The sequence below is a fragment of the Podarcis tiliguerta genome (assembly GCF_965153285.1).
Source record: "Podarcis tiliguerta genome assembly, chromosome: 18".
Lineage (NCBI taxonomy): Eukaryota > Metazoa > Chordata > Lepidosauria > Squamata > Lacertidae > Podarcis > Podarcis tiliguerta.
The window spans coordinates 10,967,061-10,992,806 of record NC_139551.1 but is presented as its reverse complement, the minus strand read 5'-3'; the positions used below and the strand labels follow the sequence as shown (position 1 = coordinate 10,992,806).

Here is a 25,746-nt window from a genome sequence, read left to right as displayed (position 1 = left end):
ATACACGTATGAATATATTTTGCATGTGGATCACTTAGCTAGAATTGCAAATATCCCTTAGCAATAATTGCAAAATATGGAACGCTTCACGAATTTGCGTGTCATCCTTGCGCAGGGGCCATGCTAATCTTCTCTGTATCGTTCCAATTTTAGTATATGTGCTGCCGAAGCGAGCACGTATGCTATATGCGCGCAGTTGCTATATAAACCTCGGTTGGTAGAAATATTGTAAGGTCATGGTGATCACAAATAGAAATCCATTATTTCCCTTTAGATTTTTTCTCGCATTTTTTAATCAAGGGAAATGATTCTGCGGCTCTTCTCCTCTGGAGTGAAGTTTTTTAAAGGAAAATAGCAAAAGAATGGGAGAAATATAAAAGGAAACTTGGCATTGATCTGGCGATGCATGATGGGGAAAGGAGGCGGGGTCTTCATAATGAGATTGACGGGGCGGGTGAACCTTGGGACAAAGAGGTAGGAAAAGTGTTTCGGCGATGGGGCATCATTTCCGGTTTTCGACCGCAGCTTCGAAATTCCTAGGTGCTAGGGAATCAAAGAGGTCAAATGACGGGGGAGGGGGAGGGGGAGTTCGGCATCTGCAATACTTGGAAAACAATCAGCTGCCTCAAACACTCTCAGCACCACCCTTCTCCTCGACCCAGTCAGCTTTCTTCACGACGCAGGTAGAAATTCAACAGGTGGAGGTGGAAAGTATTGTGTGGGTGAGTGGAGGAAGTAAAAGAAAAAATTCATTTTTTGAACATTTTCCCCCAACGTACCCAATCACATTCAGAGAAAAATAAAAGTGCTTTTTAACAAAATAATAATTGATCAGTCAAGACTCAAGCTCATCTCATCTCCACCCTCTAGGACACATGTTAATTCAGAGCCGGAAGCGTTGTGTTACAGCCTCTCAATCTTGACCGCATCCCCTTTGGAGCTCCTCCTCCTCCTCTTCCGCAGTTTAGACATGACGTTCTACTGGAGGGTTTGCGTCCTTGCGTGATTTCCCAGAATCCTCTCCGTCCCTCCCATTCTCCCGGCTCGGCGCTTCTCTCTCTCCCTCTCTCTCGCCCCGCCTCCTCTTCCCGCTGACGTCACCGCGCCCGTCGTGGTGGGCGGGGCGAGGAGGAGGAGGAGGAAGAGGAGATGGGAGGGAAGAGAACCAAACAAGATGGCGGCGGCCGGCGCGGACGCGAAGGGGGACTGAGAGGAGGCAGCTCGGCGGCGGGGCGCTCCTTCGCCGGCCCCCCCTCAGAGGAGGCGCCCCGAAAAGGAGGGGAGAAGCCGGCCCAGCTCGAGCCTCCCTCCCCGTAGGGCCTCGCTCCCACCCCAGCCTGGTATCCTGTCACCCCCCCCTCCCCACACCTATTGACATCTGTGGGGCGGCTGTCTCTTTTTGGGGGGGTGGGCCCATTTTTTGGGGGGGAGTTAGTCCTCTTTCCTCCCTCGCCTCCTCCCTTGTATTTCTTTTTTTTTGGGGGAAAGGTGTCTGTTCCCCCACCCCCCAGTTCTGAAGGGGAAGGGGGTATATGTGGGGTTTTGGGGCCCCCCGCAATCGCCCCACATCCATCTTCCTCCTCCCCCTTAGATTGGGGTGTTTTAAAATAGGCATATTCCTCCTCCCTTTAATATCTTCCTTATATCTATCTTTCACCCCCCCACCCTTCGATTTTGGGGTCTGCTTAGCATTCCAGCCAACCCCCCCCAAAAGGAAGGGGCTTTAAGACTCCTTTTCTTTTTCTCCCCTTTTTGAGGCTGGCATTTCCTCCCCCCCCCCCCTTCAACCTGGTCCTCTTCCCACAACGGTGGGATTTGGCAGCCCTCAACATCTAAATCAAAGGTTTTAACACCCCCACCCCTTTTTCTTTTCCTCTCCCCAGCCCAAGTTGGGGTGTTTTAAACTTAGGCATTCCCCCCCCCCCCCTAATTATTTTGCTAGCATAGTCTCTTCTTTGTCTGACCCCTTCCCCCAATTTAAAGAAGGGCTTCACCACCTCTCCTCCCCACACAGATTTGGCTCTCCCCCCCCCCTTAAGAAAACCCACAACTTGATCTCTTTAGGATCTCTCTCTGCCTCCCCCTTTGGAACCCTACCGTGTTAGACCCCCCCCCCCGACTCCCTTTTGCTCTGTTCTCTTGGGGTAGCTCCTCTTCTTTCTGGGGACTATTAGTGTTGCACCTCTCCGACCCAAAAGTCCCATTAGATTCAGTCTCTCTCCCCCCCCCCCCCCGGCCACCTTCCAACATTATATAAATTGCAACCTAGGAAGCTTAACATTCCCCTCCCTTGCTTTCTTTGGGTGACTTTTCAAACCAATATCTGAGGTGCCTCCCCCCCCCAAACAAAAAAATTCCCACCGGTTTACAAAGTTACTGAAACTTTTGCATCAGCCCATTTAAAAGACAATTTCTCTTTATCCTGCTGTGCGTGGATTTTTTTTTTTTCCCCTTGTGGGGAAGGAGTGACTCTTTTTTTTTTCCTGCCTCCCCCTCGGCCGCTTCTCCCCACCCCCCAGAGAAACCTTACCAAGACGACCCCACAGGCTGCTTCCTGAGCACTTTCTCTTATCCAAGCAAAGTTGGGCTGCCCACCAAATCTGAATTCGCCCGTGGAAAGCTAACACCTGTCTTGGAAAAGGATGTCCGAGAACCAAGGCAACCACCACCACCACCCAATGAACAATAATGTGGGCGCTAGGGCCCCTGCCGGAAACAACCGTGGGGTCCGCAACCTCAACCAGAACCCCCTCATCAACGTACGTGACCGCTTGTTCCATGCCCTTTTCTTCAAGATGGCCGTCACCTACGCCCGCCTCTTCCCACCTTCCTTCCGTCGTATATTTGAATTCTTCGTACTTCTCAAGGTAAAGTGGTTTTTTTTTGGGGGGGGGGGAGGTTGACTGTGTTCAACATCTGAGGCCCTTCTTTGTGTACCCTCTTCACGTGAGGGTGGCAACATGAGAACAGGGCCTTTTCTGCAGTGGCTCCTTGTTTGTGGAATACTCTCCCCAAGGAGGTTTGCCTGGCGCCTCCACTATATATTTTTAGGCACCATATGAAAACATTCCTCTTCAACTAGGCATTTGGCTGATTAATATACTAACAGCCTTTTAAATGTATCTGTGGGAAGAGGTGGGGGTTGTTGTTTTGGTTCAATTATTTGGTATCTTGCATTTTGTTATGTGAACTGCACTGAAATCTTTTGAGGAAGGGTGGTATATAGATTAAATAAATGGATAAATAAAAGTCAACTACGTTGTGCTGCAGGGACCTTTAACTCAGATCAGGCCTCCTCCTTGCCTGGGCAGAGCAGAGACAAGGTGTGTAGGAACTAGTCTACGCAAAGTAAAAAATACATTTCTTGCTCTGCCCACTTTTGCCCCGGCCCCCCCCAACACTGGCCCCTCCTGAAGGTTTCTCAATGTGCTCCTCTGTCAGAGAAAGCCTTCCCACCCCTTATATATCAAGGAAGCCTTTACTTTCCACCTGCTGAATCCTAAATACTTCCAGCTTCAAACATACATTTAACACAGCATTTGCGCACTGTCACATGGAAATAATTTGTTGCACATTAAATTTTGAGTTGGAAACACTTTCCCTCCTCGCTCCTCTCTTAAGCTTTTACAGGTTTCTTCCTGGTTGGCCGGTTGCAACATTTAATCGCCACAGGCGACTAGCAGGGTTCGAAATTAGCAGGGCGCCAGGTGCCATTTCTTGCGCCCAGCTGATGCTCAAAGATTACTGTAATGTATGTGCTTTGAAACAAGGGACGCAGGTGGCGCTGTGGGTTAAAGCCTCAGTGCCTAGGGCTTGCCGATCGAAAGGTCGGCGGTTCGAATCCCCGCGGCGGGGTGAGCTCCCGTCTTTCGGTCCCAGCTCCTGCCAACCTAGCAGTTTGAAAGCACCCCTAAGTGCAAGTAGATAAATAGGGACCGCTTACCAGCGGGAAGGTAAACGACGTTTCCGTGTGCGGCTCTGGCTCGCCAGAGCAGCTTTGTCACGCTGGCCACGTGACCCGGAAGTGTCTCCGGACAGCGCTGGCCCCCGGCCTCTTGAGTGAGATGGGCGCACAACCCTAGAGTCTGTCAAGACTGGCCCGTACGGGCAGGGGTACCTTTACCTTTTTTATGTGCTTTGAAGCCTCACCTCAGAGTTAAAGATAGGCAATATGTTAAGGAGTTTAATAATAAAGAGTAGTTTTGAAAACTGAAGTATGGTACCAATATTTTTATTGCAAACACCAAATTAACGTGTATTAACAATTTCTGATAAAAATGTGAGCAATGTGTCTCATGTGAATTGCGTATTAGTTCATGCTTATCAAAATTACAATTAAATAGTGTTGCCGACCCCCCCAAAATGGCGACTAGACATTCTGTTTTGGCGCCCACAGCCCAGATCCCAGGAGCCATTTGGCTCCTAGCTTTTCTATCCCAGTTTTTAAGACTGGCAACTAGACGTTTAGAACTGCTGCATTGCAGGGGGTTTAACTGGATGACCCCTGGGGTACCTTCCAACATCACAACTCTTAAGAAATAGGAAAGTGGGGTTTTTCGATGGCTTAAGAACACACACAGAAGTGTTAGGAATGCTAATGTTGATATATGCTGCAGCTTGGTTGTAGAGCTTGCAAAAGCTCCTTGTTTGATCTCTGGCATCTTAGGATAGAGCTGAGAAAGGCTCTTGGCTGGAGGACCTGTGCTTGTCATTGCGTTACAGTTCTGGGTTTGGATGGCCAGGTAAAAGGAAGTTTCTTCTCTGTTAACCCCACAAAAACAGCCCCCCTAGCAGAACTTACTGAGAGCTGTCAACTTGCGTAGACAGTTTTGCGAGTCCAGGCTCACAGAATTGCAGAGGGGAGCTTGTAGGTCATTTATTCAAGCTTCTCGCTTGAGGCAGGAAATCCTGACAAGTGCTACATCACTTTGTGTGGGGCTGCCCTTGAAGACTACCTAAAAAACGTCAACTCGTCCAAAATGCAGCTGTCTGTTTACTGGCTGGCTTCCATTCTGGACTTGCATGACCCTTGTTATACAACAGCTGCATTGGTTGACAGTTCATTCCTGGGTCCAGTTCAAGGTGCTGGTATTAGTATTCATGACTCGGGTACCAAATATCTAAGTTGACTTTGGCCGCTTCCCTTCAGATACTCTAGGGAGGGGTCTCTCACTGGAGGGGCCCCTCTTGGTAGTGCCGCTGCCCTCAGAGTTTTAGGGTGGTGATGACTCGGGAGAGAACATTCTCTGGAAGCTCCTCCAAACAATCAGCCAAATTTTACCGTCCTGTAACTCCTTTGGCTCTACTCAACCCACTTGGCCAAGACTCAAGGATGACCAGAGTTAGAGTGCATCCTTCTGGGAGGCCCCGGGGGTCCCTATCCCTGTTGTAAACACTTGAGAACGTTTCCTGTTCATTCAGCCTTGCAAATCAATACACAGAAGCTAACTAGCCCACAAAAATTCTCAGTCAACAGCTTTTGGGGGGGGGTGTCCAAAAAACTTCCTCTCATCTTTGTGTGGTCTGGGGTGGTCCATGAACTCTGCTGATGCCTCTATAGGACAGAGTGGGGTGTGTCAGTGTGTGGATGTCAGGCACTGGTTGAATGCAGAAGGATGGTAGGAGGTACTAGCAGAGGAACCCCCAAAGGAAGAAGGCTCAGAGCCTGGGGATTGGTGGTGGGACAGTGATTCTCATAGAATCATAGCATTGGAAGGGACCCTGAGGATCATCTAGTCCAACCCCCTAAAATACAGAAATATGCCGCTGTCCCTTATGGGGATTGAACCTGTAACCTTGGCGTTATCAGCCCTGCACTCTAACCTTGGTCGGAGGGAGAAGAATGGGAAGAGGTAGAGTCGGAAGCTGAAGGGGTAACAGGACTTAGTGAGCAGGGAGAGTCTGTGGCAGAGAGCAGTCCGGAATCAGAGGCGGAAGCTGCAGCAGAAGAGGAGGGAGGCCAAGATTATGAGTCCACCTGGTGAAGTCACGGGTGTCTCCCCCTCCTGCTGCGACAATCTCCCCTCCCCCCTTGTCTCCCAGAACCAGGAGAGGCATGAAAGGGTGGAGGAGAGGTTGCCTACACTCTGGCGCAGTCTCTGATTGCTTGAAGAGGAGGGGATGGCTGTGGAGAGGCAGGGACTTTTAGTCTTGGCAACTGATCCATGGGTGCAAGTCCTATTGGGCATGAGTTCCTGTGCCCATTACGCCCGACCCTCCACCAGGTCTGTGCAGATCCTGTTCTAATAAAGAGTTAACTTCAATGTGCAGGGTGTGATTTATTGCTGGCTGGCTCCTGTCGGTGTGTCTAGAAACTAGCTTGCCATCTATTGCCTCTATTGGCATCTGCCTCTATTGCCCCGCCCACTTTTGCATCTGGCCCCAGCCAGCACAGTCATGTGACCCCAGGAAGGTTGACCCTCTGATAATGCCACTTGCTTGTTCAGATGGAGGAGAGAGAGACGGGTGCGAGTGTGCAGAAACTAGCCTGTGGCACTACTCTAAGAAGGGAATGCGGTCCTCCATTCCTGTTTCTCCTGCTTCTAATTTTTCCGCCTCTCTCCTCCCTCTTCCAGGCCCTGTTTGTGCTCTTCATCCTGGCGTATATCCACATCGCCTTCTCCCGCTCCCCCATCAACTGCCTGGAGCACGTCCGAGACAAGTGGCCGCGCGACGGGATCCTGCGGGTGGAGATCCAGCGCAACTCCAGCCGCGCCCCCATCTTCCTCCAGTTCTGCGAGAGCGACCGCTTCCCGGGTATGGTGGTTGAGGCAGCTGGCGGGGAGGAGGAGGAGGAAGAAGAAGAGGAGGAAATGAGCGTGGAGATGTTTGAGAACAGCTCCATCAAGGTAGGGTGGAGCACAGCAGACCGTCTCTAAGTGGGTGGACTCTCTCCTTCATTAGCAGTTTCTAAACAGAGGTTGGACGCAGCTTTCAAAACTCCCATTGTTCTTGGTGAATGGGAAGTATGGCTTTGCTTTTTGCAGTCTTCAGATGAGGACTAGAACATGTGAAAAACGAACATAGGATTTTAGCTGCCGTTTATTCATTTTCAGCTCTGTAGTCTTGTTATAAAAAAAGCCTGCTTAGACATTCGGTTGCAGTGCCCGTGACCTAGAATAGAATAGACAGGCCATAGCATCAAAGGACAAACACCAACAAAAATACATTACAAATATGGTTACCGTAAAATCTTGTGACCTATTAAAACCCTAGATAAATTAATAATCTCAGTACTTGACAGAGGTAATAAAATAATAATAATAAAACATAATGATAATAATCATAAGATCCTAGGAGAGGAATCTGGGTGACGACACTGGTGTCATTCAGATAACAGCTCTCAGTCTCATTGCTCTCTCGATAAATTTGGCAACCTTCTCTGTTGTCGAGCTGTCGTGACCTAGGTTTAAGGTGCCTTTGGCTCCTAGCTTTCATGTCTCAGTTTCTATCACTGGTTGGACGGCCGCCTGCAAGGGATTCTTTAGCTTTGATTCTTGCATTTCCGGGGGTTGGGATGTATGAGCCTAAAGGGGTCTCTTCCAACTCCAGAGTTCTGTGATTCTATAGGATGAGGACTACCTCACCCACTGCATTCTTCTCCCATCTCCTTGCTGTGGAGATCCTCTTGGGTACAATCCGTCGTCACTGCTTCTCCCTGCTGGGAATGCAAAACCTGGATGCTTTTCAGAGAGAGGACTTCTCTGTGGCTAATTGAGGCCCCAAGGAACTGTTTGAGAGGAGCCTCAGTTACAAGGCCTTTGCGTAAGCAACACCAGCAGCTGGGAAACCCTAAATGTGGACCTTCTGGGCCTCTTTATTTAGTGCTGGGGACTTTCCCCGAAGCCACGCACCCGCACCAGCCCTGCTCCGCACCCTCCTTGAGCATTTTTTGCCTGGCTGAAATGTGTCCTTGCACTCTGATCATGACTCTTGCTTCCCTAGATAGTGGAGCAGGAGAGCTGAAAATAATGCCAATATATTTCACATCTAGCAACCCATGCGCCCCTTTGGTTTCAGCTAGTACATGGGTAAACAAGTCTAAAAATCCCTGGACACAAATTTTCACGGCCCTCCACTGACTCTGGTGGCTCATCTACTAGAGGCAATGTATTTTGTGCCAACTCTGGAAGTGTGTACTTGATTCTGACAAACCTCAGCCTCCAAGATGCTCATTGTCTTTTAAAGCCATCAGACTTCTGTCCCGTCAGATTTCACTCCCATCTAGTCCCAGAGCTAGACAGTTGCTTCTAGGAAGCCGTCGAGTAATGAATGATCTATCAATACAGCTTTGAAAGGTTCAGCCCTATATTCTTGATTCAGAATTGTGTCCAGTCGTATCCCTACTTGGATGAAAACATGCTCCTTGATCTTGGGAACCATATAGGGTTTGTCTCTGCCTTTAGTCCTACTCAGAGTAGACTTGTTGAAATTAAAAGGTGTAACATTACAGCCTATTAATTTTAGTGGGTGTACCCTTGAGTAGAACTTGCAGCCCATAATAGTAAATGTATGCAAGTTTTAGCAGGTGTCTGAAACAGTACAGTGAAGGCGCCTGCCTCATATCAAGAGGCAGGGAGTTCCAGAGGGCAACTGCTGCCACATTGAAAGGTCTGTTTCTCACTAGTGCAGAAAAACATTATGTGGTCCTGCTGGGCTCGGTTTTTGTTTCATTTCTTCCAAGCCCTACAAGAGCCGGCAATAATTAACGGGTCCTCTTCCCCACCCACCAAACAGTAATTTCCTTTCCTCCCTTGCGATCGAACCAGCATGTAGTACATTAAAGGTTTGTTAAACCAAATTAATGCCTTGTGTGAACAAATTGCCAGGAGTCCCCGGGTGGCAACGCAGCTGATTTAACTCACTCAATTTACTCCTTAATTTCATTTAATTTTCTCCAATATGGTTCCTCTTTTATATATATATATTTCCATTTGCGTTGAGTGCAACCCAGAACGGGGATTAAATAAACCAGCTGAAAGCTACCATTTGCTGTCTGCCACTGCAGTTGTGCTTCATATTAGACCTCATCTAGCCTTTCAGGGCTGGGGGACTATTTCATTTCTCTGTTTAGAGATTATTTTGCCTTGGGGGAGGTTGGCAGGAGGCTGCGGGGGCTTGTGTGTGTGTGTCTAGCTTTTCCGTATGGCTGTTTAAAGGTTGCTGCATGTTATAAGAGTAATTTTGGATCCTTAACAATGATGCACTATTTCTCTGTGGCACAACAAATGTTCTTCCTGAGAGGAGCTGTCAAACGCAGCGTAAACGACTAGATTCTTTATCGCCCCCTGAGAGAAATGCCTTGTTGCTTATAGTGCACAAACGCACAGAGGCTGATCTCGCAGATGCAGCAAATGGTCAGATGTGACTGTGCGTCTGCATTCTCATCCAGGGTTAGGCAGGGTGGGGTCCTCAAGATGTTACTCCCAATTATTTAGGCTCTTAGCCATGTTCATTATGCTGCAGACATACCAGACTGCCATGGGATGGGGGGGGGCAATTCTCATCTCTTGCGGGGGCGCAATTAGTGCCAGCACCGAGAGTTTGGGTGTAATCTTCGACACCTCCCTTTCCATGGAGGCGCAGATTGCAGCTATAACAAAGGCAGCATTTTTTCATCTCCGCCAAGCTAAGCAGTTGGCTCCTTACCTCTCTCACCCTGAACTGGCCACAGTGATCCATGCGACGGTCACCTCCAGACTGGATTATTGTAACTCATTCTACATGGGGCTGCCCTTGCGACTGATCCAGAAACTCCAGCAGGTGCTGAATGCCGCGGCGAGACTCCTTACAGGGTCCTCGCTGTGGGATCACATTCACCCGGTGCTATACCAGCTGCACTGGCTCCCGGTGGAGTACAGGATCAGGTTTAAGGTGCTGGTTTTAACCTTTAAAGCCCTATACGGCCTAGGACCCTTGTACCTATGGGACCGCCTCTCCTGGTATGCCCCACAGAGGACCTTACGGCCTTCAAACAAAAACATCTTGGAGGTCCCGGGCCACAGGGAGGTTAGGCTGGCCTCAACCAGAGCCAGGGCTTTTTTGGCTGTGGCCCCGATCTGGTGAAACGTTCTGTCACAAGAGACTAGGGCTCTGCGGGACTTGACATCTTTCTGCAGGGCCTGCAAGACAAGCTGTTCCACCAGGCCTTTGGCTGAGGCGCAGTCTGACCCCCTCTTTTGGTAATCCTCACAAAACTCTAGCTCAATGGTTGCCATTCATTTGATTTTAGAATGAATTGATTTTAGAATGCTGTGTTACTTTTACTGTTGTTAGCCACTCTGAGCCCGGATTTGGCTGGGGAGGGTGGGATATAAATATAATTTTATTATGATGATGATGATCTTTGACACCTGATATATGTGGTTGGTTGGCATCCGTCTGTCTTGGGAGACAATGGAAGAGTGTGCCTTAGTGGGTGAAGCTCTGTAGCCTTTTTTGGCTACAGAGACTGAAGCGGGAGAGAAGCACTTTGTTGCATCCGGGGGAGATGAAGGCATGTGTGTGTGTTGGGACTCACTCTCTTCTTCTTCTGACTGTAAATGGTTTTAATGGTTTTGGATATTGCTTCTTTTAAATTGCTGTCATGTGCCCTGCAACCTTACAGTGGACAAATAATAATAATAATAGAAGCCAATGAGTTAGATCGGTGGTTCCCAAAAATACTGGGTCACTGTCCCCTTGGTTCCATCCCCAGTGCCTCCTACCCTACCCTATTAAAAGGTAAAGGGACCCCTGACCATTAGGTTCAGTCGTGGCCGACTCTGGGGTTGCAGCGCTCATCTCGCTTTATTGGCCGAGGGAGCCGGCGTACAGCTTCCGGGTCATGTGGCCAGCATGACTGAGCCGCTTCTGGCGAACCAGAGCAGCGCACGGAAAGCCTGTTTACCTTCCTGCTGGAGCGGTACCTCTTTATCTACTTGCACTTTTGACGTGCTTTCAAACTGCTAGGTTGGCAGGAGCAGGGACTGAGCAATGGGAGCTCACCCTGTCGCGGGGATTCGAACCGCAACATTCTGATCGGCAAGCCCTAGGCTCTGTGGTTTATCCCACAGCACCACTCGCATCCCTTACCCTACCCTATAAAAAGCCCTAAAATTCAAAACAGTAAGTTAATTGCACGCCCCCCCCCCCCCAAATCCTGTTTAAGCTATTTAGTAGGACTGGGCGATACCTGGTTTCAACACTGTGATATATCACCAGCTAAAGATTGCTTATAAAGATTGATATAAAGATATAAAGATTGATATAAAGATATATCACAGTGTCTGAAATGAGGATGGAGCTATATAGAGGCATTGGCTGGCCAATTTACATTGTAATTTTTGCATAGCACCCCCCCCCCCACATTTTGATTCATGATATATTGCCAGGTGGAAAACTATGCAACCAACATCCTGATTGGAACTTCAGACCAGTTTTGGACAATACAGTACATCAATATATTGCCCAGTCCTATTTAGCTGAATTAATTCAACACAATGCATCCAGTGACCCAGTGATGCTAGCATTTCAGAGTCTAGTGGCCATTTACACCTCCCGCTGCCCCCCTGCTGCCCCCTTGTCCCTCAGCATCCCCCCCAGCCAATGCCCACTTTGGAAACCACTGAGTTAGGAGGACCAGTGGCTCTGGTGTTTGGTAGAAGCGGCTTCTGCGTCTCCCTGAATTCTTCTCCTCTGTTTCCGCTGGTCCCAGTTTGAGCTGGATATCGAGCCCAAGGTGTTCCTCAAGCCCCCCCGCCTGGGCGGCGCCAAGGTGCCAGCCCCCAACGAGAGCCAAGAGTTCTCCTTCAGCGGCGAGCCGGCGTCTAAAGGTATGCAGCCCCTCAGCGAGACGGTGTCCCAGTTTGAGATGCTAGCCAAAGCAGGTAAAGAGACGACATTGCAGACCCTTTAAATAACCCTCCTTCCCACTCCTCACCTTTGCCACACCCTTCCCTTTGCACCTGCCACTTTCCTTTTCTCTCGGTGTTTGCCTCCTCTCCTTGTGTGTGGGAGAGGTTCCTTTTTGAGAGGGAGTGGGGCCACGGCAGAGAAGGCCCCGCCGCCTGCGCACTCTCGGGGCATGCAGCCTTTGAAACTGACCCGCTCTCAATGACCTTAATGCCATGGAGAGGAGCGGGCAGCGATATTAAGAGGTCAAAAAGATGCACTTTTTTATAGAAGAATGGAGGCATTGGGGGGTGGGGACTATTTGGAAAAGCACTACAAACAAGTTAAAAAATTGCAGGTAGGAAAGGAGCAGCAGAAGGGGGAAAAGTAATTGTATTAGAGGCATTTTTGCAATAGGCGAGAGTTTGATATATACAAAAACACGGGAGGTGGATGTGGGAAGTCTGTCAGGAAACGAATGTAAGTATTTGATTTAAAGTCAATTTGTAAAAAATTGGAAATTCAGTAAAGATTGTATGGGGGGGCGGGACAGTGTCCTGAATCTCTCAGCATTCAGTTTCATTGGAAGTCCACAACTCCTGATGTTATGAGAGAGGGAGGGAAACTTTTCTCTTTTTCCGTGCCCTGCATTAATTCTACAGGCTTCTAGCATATTGACTCTTATTTCCTTAACTAAGAACATCCAAGCACTGCAAGCTTTCCTCATAGCGGAGTCATTTTCCCTGTCCTTTTCGGAGCTTTCCCCAGCTCCTTGGAGCACCCAGCCAGGCTTCTTTTAATCGACGGTCATGCTGGGGTGAACTGGGCCGAGGCAATAACCCTGGGGGCACCTCTGGTTTTCCAGCCTCTTGGCCTTTTCAAAAATACCATTTTCTTTTTTAAAAAAAAATGCTTCCAGTCTGGCCCCAGGAAGAGTACATCGTGGAATACTCCTTTGAATACGGGTTCCTTCGCTTGTCACACAGCACCCGCCAGCGCCTCAGCATCCCTGTCATGGTGGTGACGCTGGGTAAGAAGCTTTGCTTTTCTGTTCAACTGAGGGCGGAGCTTTGTTTATTTGCTGTGCCTCGTTGGGGCGGAGGGAGGTTGAGCAGCTGGGTACAAATGTTGTTGTTATTATTATTATCTCTCTCTAGCTATATAATTTGTTAACGGGGAAAAATAAAAAGGTAAAGGTACCCCTGCCCGTATGGGCCAGTCTTGACAGACTCTAGGGTTGTGTGCCCATCTCACTCAAGAGGCCGGGAGCCAGCGCTGTCCGCAGACACTTCCGGGTCACGAGGCCAGCGTGACAAAGCTGCTCTGGCAAACCGGCACCAGAGCAGCACACGGAAACGCCGTTTACCTTCCCGCCAGTAAGCAGTCCCTATTTATCTACTTGTACCTGTGGGTGCTTTCGAACTGCTAGGTTGGCAGGCGCTGGGACCGAGCGACGGGAGCGCACCCCGCCGCGGGGATTCGAACTGCCGACCTTTCGATCGGCAAGTCCTAGGCGCTGAGGCTTTTACCCACAGCGCCACCCGCATCCCAACGGGAAAAAATAGCTGCAAACATAATCAACAATTTAAATCATTAAGTGTCACAGCCTGGAAGGACAAAAGTACAAAGGTTCAGCAAAGGGGATAATGAAGCGTTAACTCGTACAAAGATGCTCTTTCCTGTGCTGCCGCACTGAAAGGTTGATTCCCGTGTAGCAGAAGGGAAACTGCCTTGCTCAAAACTCCACCTAGTGAGCTTAAATGGGTGGTGGCAAGATTTGAACCCGGGATTGCTCCTTGTTGCTTTTAGGCCTGCGTTGGCCACTGCTTGGCCCCCGCTTTTTCTTTTCCCTGTGCCATGGTGCCTCCCTCCCAATTCACAAAACGCCCACTCCTTCCCCTCCAGAAGTTGGAATGTTTCTGAGCGTCCCGTGAAATGCACAAACGCCCCTCGACTTCCTTCTTCCTGCTGCTGTCAGCACAGCCAGTTTTCTTTCCGCCTGTTTCCACAAACCCTCTTCTCCATCTTCTCCCCAGACCCCACTCGAGACCAGTGCTTTGGAGACCGGTTCAGCCGCCTGCTCCTAGACGAGTTCCTTGGCTACGACGACATCCTCATGTCCAGCGTGAAAGCCTTGGCTGAAAACGAAGAGAACAAAGGTTTAGCATATGTATATAATTGGTCTCTGTTCTCACTCAGTTACAGATCTGGGCTGGGCTGTTGCAGTCTCTGGTGGGGCAGAAGGCGGCAAGTCCAACACTAGATGGTGCCAGAGCTAACTAATTGGACTAAGTCCACTTTGGGAGATCTTTGTTGCTGAAACCTCCTTGTTTTTTCCTCCTGTCTTCCCTTCCCTTCTGTCCTTGCTCAGGATTCCTCCGCAATGTGGTATCTGGGGAACACTACCGATTCATCAGCATGTGGATGGCGCGGACGTCGTACCTGGCAGCATTCGTCATCATGGTCATATTCGTGAGTATTCTGTGTCAGCTCGTGGGCTGCTTTTCAGCCCCAGTAGATCCCAGGAGAGTTCTTGAACAATTATTATTATTATTATTATTATTATTATTATTATTATTATATTTTCAATTAAATTTGTATCCCACCATTCACCCTTAGATCTCGGGGGAGTCCACAACATAAAATTGCAGCAGCAACAACAACAACAACAATAGTAATAATTTATTATTTATACCCCACCCATCTGGCTGGGCTTCCCCAGCCACTCCAAAAAAATATTAAAATACTGTAATACATCAAACATTAAAAGCTTCCCTAAACAGGGCTGCCTTCAGATGTCTTCTAAAAGTCTGGTAGTTGTTGTTCTCTTTGACATCTGGTGGGAGGGCGTTCCACAGGGAGGGCGCCACCACCGAGAAGGCCCTCTGCCTGGTTTCCTGTAACTTGGCTTCTCACAGTGAGGGAACCGCCAGAAGGCCCTCGGCGCTGGACCTCAGTGTCCGGGCTGAACGATGGAGGTGGAGACGTTCCTTCAGATATACTGGACCGAGGCCGTTTAGGGCTTTAAAGGTCAGCACCAACACTTTGAATTGTGCTCGGAAAATAAGAGCAACAACAAATCAATGGCCCCCTCCCACAACACATTTAAAAGGATATTGGATGTGAATACCCTTTTAACAGCCTCGGGCCTGTAGACCTGAAGGAGCGTCTCCACCCCCATCGTTCTGCCCGGACACTGAGGTCCAGCTCCGAGGGCCTTCTGGCGGTTCCCTCCCTGTGAGAAGTGAGGTTACAGGGAACCAGGCAGAGGGCCTTTTCGGTGGTGGCAGCCACCCTGTGGAATGCCCTCCCATCAGATGCCAAGGAAATAATGGAAATAAACAAGTATCTGACTTTCAGAAGAAATCTGAAAGCAGCCCTGTTCAGGGAAGTTTTCAATGCTTAATGTTTTATTCTGCTGGGAGCTGCCCAGAGTGACTGGGACAACCCAGTCAGATGGACATAATAATAATAATAATAATAATAATAATAATAATAATAATAATAATAATATCAGCCAAAGGCCTGCTTGAAGACGAACAACTTCACCTGGTGCCTAAAGGTGTATAATGAAGGAGCCAGCCAAAGCTGCCTGAGTGGTCTGTGGTTAAAATAATTGACTGAGAACCCAGTGAAGTTCCTGGCTGGGTGATATTGAGGGATGCAGCTCAGAGACCTTCACAACCAGCAATGAGGTCTGGATAATTACTGAAATTACTGAGAGGGTTGTTCCATGACAGATCACCACACCTTTAAAACATCTGCACTACTGACATTCAAACTTTGGGATTGTTGAAATACTGTATATACAACAACAAATTAATCGATTTGTGCGACTCAAAATTTTTAGGCAGTATGGACTAAATTCGCTTCTGGGGTCCCTCTGGAATTGGAGGCCCCGAAGCTTCAAGTTCATTAGTTTCCTAGTTGAGCCATCACAGAGTCGGAAGGGGACCCCGAGGGTCATCTAGTCCAACCCCCTGCAAGGCAAGAATCGCAGCTCAAGCATCCATGACAGATAGCTATCCAACCTCTGCTTAGAAACCTCCAAGGAAGGAGATGATTAAATAAGCACTGACTATTAAATAGCACTGGAGATAAGATTATTAAAAGCTAATTATTTGGGGGCTCATGTGTACAGTGCCTTCGGAATTTAATTCAGGCGAAAAGGCAGGTGTCTGCAACTATTAGGGGAGGGGGTTGGCGGGGGGTGACACTGCCCTACATTCTTAGGGACCCGGGGCTCTAACACTTGCCCACCCCTTCTCTTTTCCAGACTCTGTCTGTCTCCATGCTTCTGCGGTACTCGCACCACCAGATCTTCGTTTTTATCGGTAAGTATTTCATCCGGTCTTGCTGTCTTTCTGAGAGCCCAAGGGGTCCGTTTGCTGGAGGACAAAGACAGCAGTTTTCTTCTTTCCCCAACCCCCGGGCAGAGGGTTCAAACAAGGCTTGCCACTTCCAATCAGTCAGCATCAGAAGGTCCGCAGTTTGAAGGGAACCCGAGGGTCATCATTCTTGCAATGCAGGAATCTCAGCGAAAGCATCCATGACAGCCCAACCTCTGCTTATAAACCTCGACAACCTCCTGAGGGAGACCTTGTATATAACAGTTAGAGAATGTGAGGCCATTGTTGAAGCCGCTGCTCTGCTTGCCCATTTTACTGCCAATCCAGGTTCAGGGTTCTTGTATTAATATTAAAAGCCCTGAACAACTTAGGCCCAGGGTTCCTCAGGGGCCTCCTCAGCCCTTATATTCCGGCTTGATAACTGACGCCACCTGCAGGAGTGTCGCTGGTCATTCCCCGAGTCGGTGAGGCTGGTTTGACAACAGCAAGAAACAGAGCCATTGTTGTAATTGGCCCAGTCCTGTGGAACTCCCTCCCACTAGAGCATGGTTGTCAAAGGGTGTCAGAAGAGAGGATGGCAAGTGTGGCAGAAAGATTCAAGGGCAATCAAATAAATTTTGAACAGCTTTTATGTAATTGCATTGTTTTATACTTTCTGGATTGTATTAGGAAGTAGTTGTGTTCTATATTATAAAACAAGCACTGCTAGGTTTTTTTGTTTTGTTTTCCAATGTATTTCTTATTGATAAAAAAATGGGTGTGGTGCGAGCAAATTTTTATTCTGAAAGTGTGACTCAGAGAAAAAAGTTTGAGAACCACTGCACTAGAGATTTAGCAGGTGCCTTCTGTGCCAATTTTTAAACACCTGCTGGAAACTTTTCTATTCCGCCCAGCCTATACAGGCGATGAAGAATGGTTAATTGGTGTCTAACTTTTTAATTTTAATTGGGACATGGGTGGCGCTGTGGGTTAAACCACAGAGCCTAGGATTTGCCGATCAGAAGGTTGGCGGTTCGAATCCCCGCAATGACGGGGTGAGCTCCCGTTGCTCGGTCCCTGCTCCTGCCCACCTAGCAGTTCGAAAGCACGTCAAAGTGCAAGTAGATAAATAGGTTCCGCTCCAGCGGGAAGGTAAACGGTGTTTCCGTGTGCTGCTCTGGTTCACCAGAAGCGGCTTAGTCCTGCTGGCCACATGACCCGGAAGCTGTATGCCAGCTCCCTCGGCCAATAAAGCAAGATGAGTGCTGCAACCCCAGAGTCGGCCACGACTGGACCTAATGGTCAGGGGTCCCTTTACCTTAATTTTTTAATGGTTTCATTGCTGAAACTGCTTTGATACTTTTTTAAAAAGAGAGAGAGAGAGATGCAGTGGTATGATAATTTAACTTAATTTATTTACAAAGTTAAAAATAATATTTTGAAGCCAAGTTGTAGTTAGCACTAACCACAGTTTGTCGACCGAGATGTGCTAAACAAAATTTGGCAAAATTTAGCAGCCCCTCTCTTGCCTCCGCTTTTCGCATCCCTTCTAATTGGAGATCAAGCCTGGGGTCATCTGTGTTGAGGGGTTCCTCTTCCCCCACCCTGGGCTGCAACCACCTCCTCTCCTCTTGAATGTTTTTTCCTCCTCCCTCTCACAGTGGACCTTCTGCAAATGCTGGAGATGAACATGACCATTGCCTTCCCGGCAGCCCCTCTGCTGACCGTCATCTTGGCTCTCGTGGGTAAGGAGACCGCCTCGTAGGAATCTCAGGAACTGCCTTTGATACACCAGGCCCATTCATTCTGTCTCTCACATCTTGCACACCCCCTTTTCCTCCCAAGGAGCTCAAGGTGATGGGCACGATTCTCTCCCCTCCCCGTTTTATCCCCCCAGCAGCCCTGTGAGGGAGGCTAGTCTGGAAAAGAGTCAGAGGCTACTGGCCCCTTCAGTGGCTGAGTGGGGATCTGAGCCTTAGGTCCTGAGACCAGTTCCTGGGAATCACAAGAGGGGAGAGTTGCTGCTGTTGCGCTGTGCTCAGGCCCTCAGGGGTGGGTGGGTGTGGGGGACTCCCTGGTCCTTCGTGGGGTAACTGTGCCCCTGAAGGACCAGGTGCTCAGCCTGGGGGTCATTTTGGACTCACAGCTGTCCATAGAGGTGCAGATCAATTCTGCGTCCAGGGCGGCTGTCTACCAGCTCTGTCTGAGACCCTCCCTGCCTGCGCCCTGTCTGACCAGAGTGGTCCATGCTCTGGTTATCTCCCACTTTGACTACTGCAATGTTCTCTCTGTGGGGCTACCTTTGAAGGTGACTTAGAAACTACAACTAATCCAGAATGCGGCTGCCGGGACCATATAACACTGGTCCCAAAGACCTGCATTGGCTCCTAGTATGTTTCTGAGCACAAATCAAAGTGTTGCTGCTGACCTTGAAAGGCGTAAACGGCCTCGGCCCTGTAGACCCAAAGGAGCATCTTCCCATCCTTCAGGCCAGACACTGAGGTCCAGCTCCAAGGGCCTTCTGGCAGTTATTCCCTCCTTGCAAGAAGTAAGGCTACAGGGAACCAGGCACAGGGCCTTCTCAGTGGTGACGCCCACCCTGTGGAGCACCCTCCCAATTCTCATCTGGGGCATCTGATTGGTCACTGTGAGGAGAGGATGCTGGACCCTTGGCCTGTTCTAGGAGGCTCGTCTTACACCTCTCTTGGGATGCTGAGCTCCCTGATGACTTGCTGGCCTTCTCTCTCCCCTCCTCTCCTTCAACCTGTGGCAGGCATGGAGGCGATCATGTCCGAGTTCTTCAACGACACCACCACAGCCTTCTACATCATCCTCATCGTGTGGCTGGCAGACCAGTACGACGCCATCTGCTGCCACACCAACACCAGCAAGAGGCATTGGCTGAGGTAAGGGCCCACAGAGCCTCCAATTCCTGGTGTTTATAGGCCTCCTTTTCTACGCTTGAGGTGGCCTGTGGCGCCCTCCTTGCACCCCTTCTTTATTCAATCAATGGCTCTGTGAGATAGCTTGCAATTCCTGCATTGCGGTGGGGTTGGGCTAAGTGACCCTGGGGTCCCTTGCGGCTCTGCAATTCTTAGATTCTATGAGAGGCAAGGGACGGGCCCCAGGGCCACACGCAGTGAGCTTCATCGCCAAGTGTGGGGCTTGAAGCATGGTCTCCCGGTCAGCATTCGAAATTAGCCAGGAACCAGGCACATTTTGCACCTACCTGTTGTCCACTTGCGACCAAGCGAAGATGCCTGGGTGCCAGGGTGGTGCCCAATGTCTCCACTATCTGGAGGTGCCTCCCTGGGGGATCCCTGGATCTGGTCTGTTTTCACAGAGTAGCAACATATCCTGTAGAATTCCACCCCTTTTATTTTATCTGCAAAATCAGAATGAATTTCAGGAACCAAAAAGTCATACTGAAAAATACGATTTTCCAGCTTTCTGGCACCAAAATGGCAACTAGGCATTCTGTTACGGCAACTGTAACCCTGGTTTAAGGAGCCTTTTGGAGCCTAGCTTATATTTCTGAGTTTCTAACACCACTCACAGCTCAGTAACGGCTGCACCACATTGGCTCTCTTCTGTGCCAGATCTCAACACTGAACGCAGCCCTGTCTGTTTCCAATGGTCCTTATTTGGTTGACTTCCCACCTTTCTTCCACAATGTTTCCGTTCCCATCTTTCAGTTGTGTGGCAGGAGAGAGAATGGATTTGAAAGATAGAGTGTGTGTATTTATTTATTTAGGTAAAGGTAAAGGTACCCCTGCCCGTACGGGCCAGTCTTGACAGACTCTAGGGTTGTGCGCCCATCTCACTCAAGAGGCCAGGGGCCAGCGCTGTCCGGAGACACTTCCGGGTCACGTGGCCAGCGTGACATCGCTGCTCTGGCGAGCCAGAGCCACACACGGAAACGCCGTTTACCTTCCCGCTAGTAAGCTGTCCCTATTTATCTACTTGCACCCGGGAGTGCTTTCGAACTGCTAGGTTGGCAGGCGCTGGGACCGAACAGCGGGAGCGCATCCCGCCGCGGGGATTCGAACTGCCGACCTTTCGATCGGCAAGCCCTAGGCGCTGAGGCTTTTACCCGCAGCGCCACCCATGTCCCTGTCATTTATTTATTTACTTCACTGTATTTACACTGTTCAGTTGTAAGAAAAGAACTAGCAACAATAACTTAAAACTTTCAGAAAGTAAAAATAGCAATAGACTAGAAACAGATTAAAACACGCATCAACTTTATGGTTTGTTGGCATCCGTCTGTCTCGAGAGACAACGGAGTGCGCCTCTGAGGGTGAAGCCAAACTGCTGTGTCTGCAGCGCTGATGTGCTGGGGCGCAGGCCTGGGCCGTGTGTCTGGAGATGCTGGGCTGCCTTTCAGCCTTGCTGGTGTCCAAAGGAAAGCTGAGCAAGACTGCAGGAGTTGCTGGAAGGAGGCATGCAAGGTGCCATCCAACTGCTTTAGGGACTCCGCTCTGGATTGTGTAGGGTTTATTCCTGAGCTTTTTTCTTCTCCCAAATATATTCCTCAAGGCAGCAGAGGTTTAGGATCAGAGTTTTCCTTCTCCCAGATGGGCTCCCTTCCCCTCCCTTCCCTCCACAGCATTGCAGAAACCCCTTTCTAAACAGGCATGTTTTCAGCAGGCGCCGAAAAGAGCACAGCAAAGGCACCTGCCTGGCATCAGGAGACGGGGAGTTCCACAGGTGCTGCCATGATAAAAGGCCGAGTTCTTATAAATGTGGAATTGGTCTTTATGTGGAGTCTGCAACAGGGCTAGTTCAGCTGGTCTAGCTGCACTAACTGCAGCTTCAGGTCAAGTGTGATTCAAGCCCTACAGCAATCCAGTATTGATCTATGTGCTTTAACTCCTTTTCCCCCATGTCTCTCTTCCTCTCCAGGTTTTTCTACTTGTACCATTTTGCCTTCTATGCCTACCATTACCGCTTCAATGGGCAATACAGCAGCTTGGCACTGGTCACGTCGTGGCTTTTCATACAGGTACGTTGGCAATTTCACTATGTTTGTCTGGAGTGCAGGAAAACCCGCAGGGTTAACAATTCAGGATGTAGAACTAGCCATAGCAAGGAAGCAGGATGGTGTAGAATTCAGCAGGACTTTGTGGAACAGTAGAGGGAGCTGGGTGCATTTAGCCCGGAACCAGCATTCAGAATTTCCCAGACGGATTTTGCACCTGGCTATTGGCCACTTGCAACCGAGTGAAGATGCCCGGGTACCAGGAGGGCTCCTGACATCTCCACCATCTGGAGGTGTTTGCCTGGAGATCCTTGGATATTGACTGTTTTCACACACTGCGGAATTCTGTCCGTTCTATTTTATCTGCACGATCAGATAAAACAAATTTCAGGAGCTGAAAAGTCGTGTTGAAAAATACAAGTTTCGAGCCGTCTGGCCCCAAAATGGCAACTAGGTGTTCCCTTTTCGGCAACCGTAACCTTAGTTTAAGGAGCCATTTGGAGCCTAGACAGAGAGGTGAAATGAGACCCACCTGAAGGGCTGTTCCATAAAAATGTTTAATAATAATAATAATAATAGTAATGTGTTGTCCATCTGACTGGGTTTCACCAGCCATTTTGGGTGGCTCTCAACAAAATATTAAAAACACAACCATGATGAACAGGGCTACCTTCAGATGTAGTTCGGTTAGTTCCTTTTACTGTGTTGTGAAAACATCAATAAAAAAGTTCAAAAAAAGGGCACAGAATTCAGCATTCTTCAGTCCTGGGCCTGGGTTATTTCGGTGGGTAAGCTTTCTTTTAAAAACACCCAGTTTCACTCAAGGGGCTGGGAGGGGGAAGCAGGCAGCAGAATGGGCCAGGATTCAGAAGGCTTGGCCAGTGCGGATGTCAGCCGTCTCTGCCCCCCACCCCCAGCTCACCCCCTCTGCCCCTTGCCTTTCCCACAGCATTCCATGATCTACTTTTTCCACCACTATGAGCTGCCGGCCATCCTGCAGCAAATTCGGATCCAGGAGATGTTGCTCCAGAACCAGCAGGGAGGGGCCCAGACCACTCTGCAGGACAACCTCAACAACAACAACACCGTTGCTCCCGCTGACCCGGCCGGACCGCGGCCCCACCTGGACGGGGGCCCCGCTGGGGACGGCCCCCTGGCCCCCGAAGATGCCCACACAGCAGCCGTCGTAGCCGCCACGGTGGCCTCTCTGGGCGACAACTTCAACTGGGTGGCGGAGACCGCCGTCATCGCAGAGGCCTCCTTCATGTCCAACCTGAGCGGCTCCCTCCTGGACCCCAGCGTCGCGCCAGAAGCCGCCGGGCCCAGCGGGGACCTTCAGGACGTGGCGTCAGCTTCGAGCGTCATGACCCGCCTCCTGGTCAGCAGCGACCTCGCAGAGGCTCCTGTAGGGTCCATTGCCATCGAGGTCACGTCCACCGCTGGGGTTCCCTCACCAGGCGGATCGGCCTCTGCTGCTGCTGCCTCCGCCACCCCCCTCAGTCCAGTCCCACAGCCTCCAGAGAGCTCAGCTGGCCACGGCAAACCTCCGGACACAGACTGCCTCGCAGGCTGCTGTCCACTCGGCTCTGCTGCAAGCGGGGCCCCGAGCGAGGCCTCCGAGGAGGGACTCGCGCAGGCGGACTCCTCAGCGCCGGCGCCTTCGGACAGTGCGGCTGATGCGGGCCCAGATTCCCACAGTCTCTCTTGAGCTTCCTGGCGGACGGGATGCTTCTCAGTTCAACCGTCCATTGTCCCTGGGCTCACCTGCAATTCCTCCGTTGAGGAGGTGCAGAGCTTGAAAGGCCAGAGGGAGAGGGAGAGAACCTGACCCCCCCTTTCTCTCTCTCTCCTACCCCTTCTTCCGTCAAACCCAGGAAAGGAAGGAAAAAATGTGAATAAAAAAACGAGGGGCTCACACCCATAGCCAGTTCGCCCCCTGCACCTGAAGAGAGTCCTCTGGTTCCTTCCTGTTGGGCGTACGGAGCCACAGCCCCCCGCCAGTCTCTCTGCCCCCCACCCCACCAAGCTTTTCTCAAATCATGGGACTCCTCGCCCCTCCGCCTTTGGTGTCTGCCGGAGATGTGGACTTAATTTTGCCCTGGAATTACTGCTGTTTTTCTGTGTGTGCTTCTCTGCTTTTGTCAGGAGGGGGCGCTGGGGAGGCGAACGAAACGGGTATCATGGCGAACTCTGCGTCAGGGGAGGGGCGAAAACGGGTGGCTGCTGGAGAAGGACTTGAGACCCTTGTGCGGAAGGGGGCCCTGAGACGAAGCCCCTTTCAATTGGGGGTTCCTGGCAGCCACTGCTCTCGAAGATCTGTCACCCCAGAAGCGCTGGAGTCATAGAAACGTCTGCCTGGCTTTTTCCTTTCCTTTTTTCCTTTTTAGCATGGGGGGCAGACTGCATTTTACTCTGAAAGAAGCTGCATATACGCAGCCTCTTTCAGAGTAAAACAGCAATAGATCTTTCTTGTTAGAAGGGCGCTTTTAAAAATTAACGTGAAGGGGAAGATCTGGAGGTGGATTCTATCTCTCTCTTGACAAGGAAGCCCTTTTTGGCCACTGGGGAAGGGGGTCCTCAGAAAGCCACCCCCCCCCTTTGCAGTGGCTTGCCTGGTCGCTGGGCTGTGTGTCGTCCCCCCCCCCACCTCCCTGTTTTTAACCTCTACATAGGAAAGCCCAGCAGTTATTTTGTTCCCAGAGATCCAGGTTGCATCTTAACGGTGCATCCTTAGCGGCTGCGAGAGGGAGCAGCTCCTGATTTTCAGTCTGACATGGCCTTGATGAGAGAGGACCAGGTGGCTGTCAACACTCTTTCTAAAATGAGGGGGCTTTTTGGGGGCTTTAAAAATTGGGTGGTGTGTTGTTTTTTTAAGCTGTCATTTGGTGAGAACCCTCGCAGCTCCCTCTCTCTCATGCCCTTGCACAGCTGTTGACGGGTGAGCTCAGTTCTTGTTTTATGCAGCGTGGCAATTTAGGATTATTCTCCACTCCCCCACCCTAAAAAGTTTCCCAGCCCAGTGCCTTATCTCGTAAGCAGGATGTGTTTTGAAGAGTGTGCTCGTGCGTGCGTCAAAAAATGCCACCTAAGTTCCTGGAAACATAAAGTGGGGTGGGGGGCAGGGGGCACCCCTCCCCAAAATGGACCCGCTTCCCAGGAGTCTTTGCCCATCCCTTTCTGGAGCAGAGCTGTACCCCTTAAATTGTGGGGTGCATGTGTGTGTGTGCTAGCTGGGAATAGGAAGCATCGTAGAACGCAGCTGGCTCCAAACTTTTGAGTGCCTTTGTACTCAGGCGATCTAGCAATAGCAAGGGGAATTCTGAGGCTGGAAGGTTCAGGGGGTATCACGGCTGGACCTAAGGAAACCCTGCCCCTATGACCTCACTGTCCTGCCACATGGTCCCTGGGAGCAGGCAGGAGCCAAGGACCCTGGGCATCTTAATTCTTATTTTTTTAGTTCTGCCATGAGGTGCAAAGTGCAGTAGGCAGGTACACCCTTGAGCAAGCAGCAGCCTTTTTCGAGACTGGAGCCCAGGAGCGTCTGTGAGATGCTCTGATTTTGCAGTCAAAATCACCTTGGGCTGCTGTGCTGTACCCTAAAGCCAGGGAAGGATGGGTGACGTGTAAGTAGTTTTAGTTTTGGGGTGGAGGGTGGGTTGGCCGACAACAAGCATAGTGGTGGTATTCCCCCCCCCCCCGACCCCCATTCATGTGCAATATGTTGGTGGGATCATTCGCTGCCCGCCCGCCCATCTCTGCTTGGCAATGGAGTGCTTGTATGCTTGTACTCGGACATTAGGGTTTTTACGTTGTAATCGTCAGGCAGAAAGGATTGAGGGGTTGAGAAAGAGAGGAGAATCACACCAAACTATACCAGGAATGAAGAGTAGAGTTCATTCTATTTAATGTACAAAAAAGTATGTATATATTATATATATTATATATATAATAAATACTATATCTAACAGCATTGCTTCCGTGCTCCTTTTTCCCCTTCACTTTGGGATGGAACAGAGTACGATATGGGGCCGGGGCAGAGAGGAAGAACTTCGCCCGCCCCGCAAGCCGTGCAGGATCCGGTCATGTCTGCAAGGCAGCTTCTGTTCCGGAGAAACACCCAGTTCACGGAGTGCTGAAAAACCACATCTCCATTTTACACACAATCGTCCCAAAATCAAACAGTTGTCTTCCGCTCTGCACCCCACAAATACTTGCTCTGCCCCCCACAAAACCCCAGAATTAAACAAACGGGATGCTCGTCGCATCAGCCATCCCCAGCAGCCATGTTTGAAACTCCTAGGCGCGTTTTGTGACGGAATTTCATTAGCATGAGCAGTTTCTGAGAGCAGTGCAGTCCTGAGCCTAAGATTTTTCAGCCTCCCCACTTCCAGCTACTCTCTGAAATCTGGAGGAGATCTTCTTAAGAATATTAGCGGGGTGGTCTAGAGCATGTGAAAAAATTTTTAGCTGCAGTTCATTAATTTTCAGCTTTGTATTCTTGTTAATTAAAAAGTGCCTAGACATTCCGTTGTTGCACCCATAACCTAGATTTAAGGTGCCATTTAG

The 25,746-nt window shown here is 49.9% G+C and overlaps 1 protein-coding gene across 5 annotated transcripts; it reads left to right on the top strand.

Moving 5' to 3' along the window:
* Positions 1-1,095: 1,095 nt before the first annotated feature.
* TMEM259 (transmembrane protein 259) lies at positions 1,096-25,147 on the top strand (the record flags this gene model as incomplete). Of its 5 annotated transcripts, none has more annotated exons than XM_083421537.1 (12): positions 1,096-1,340; positions 2,522-2,867; positions 6,576-6,848; positions 11,696-11,813; positions 12,791-12,901; positions 13,908-14,030; positions 14,243-14,343; positions 16,148-16,205; positions 17,861-17,944; positions 18,973-19,105; positions 21,105-21,204; positions 22,130-25,147. In XM_083421537.1, the coding sequence occupies exons 2-12, from the start codon at positions 2,643-2,645 to the stop codon at positions 22,886-22,888; spliced, it is 2,085 nt and encodes a 694-aa protein (XP_083277663.1). In that variant the 5' UTR covers positions 1,096-1,340; positions 2,522-2,642. The 5 variants fall into 5 exon arrangements, with proteins under 5 accessions (XP_083277663.1, XP_083277661.1, XP_083277662.1 ...); XM_083421535.1 differs by having other exon boundaries at positions 11,696-11,867; XM_083421536.1 differs by having other exon boundaries at positions 1,096-2,867.
* Between the last annotated feature and the right edge of the window lie 599 nt (positions 25,148-25,746).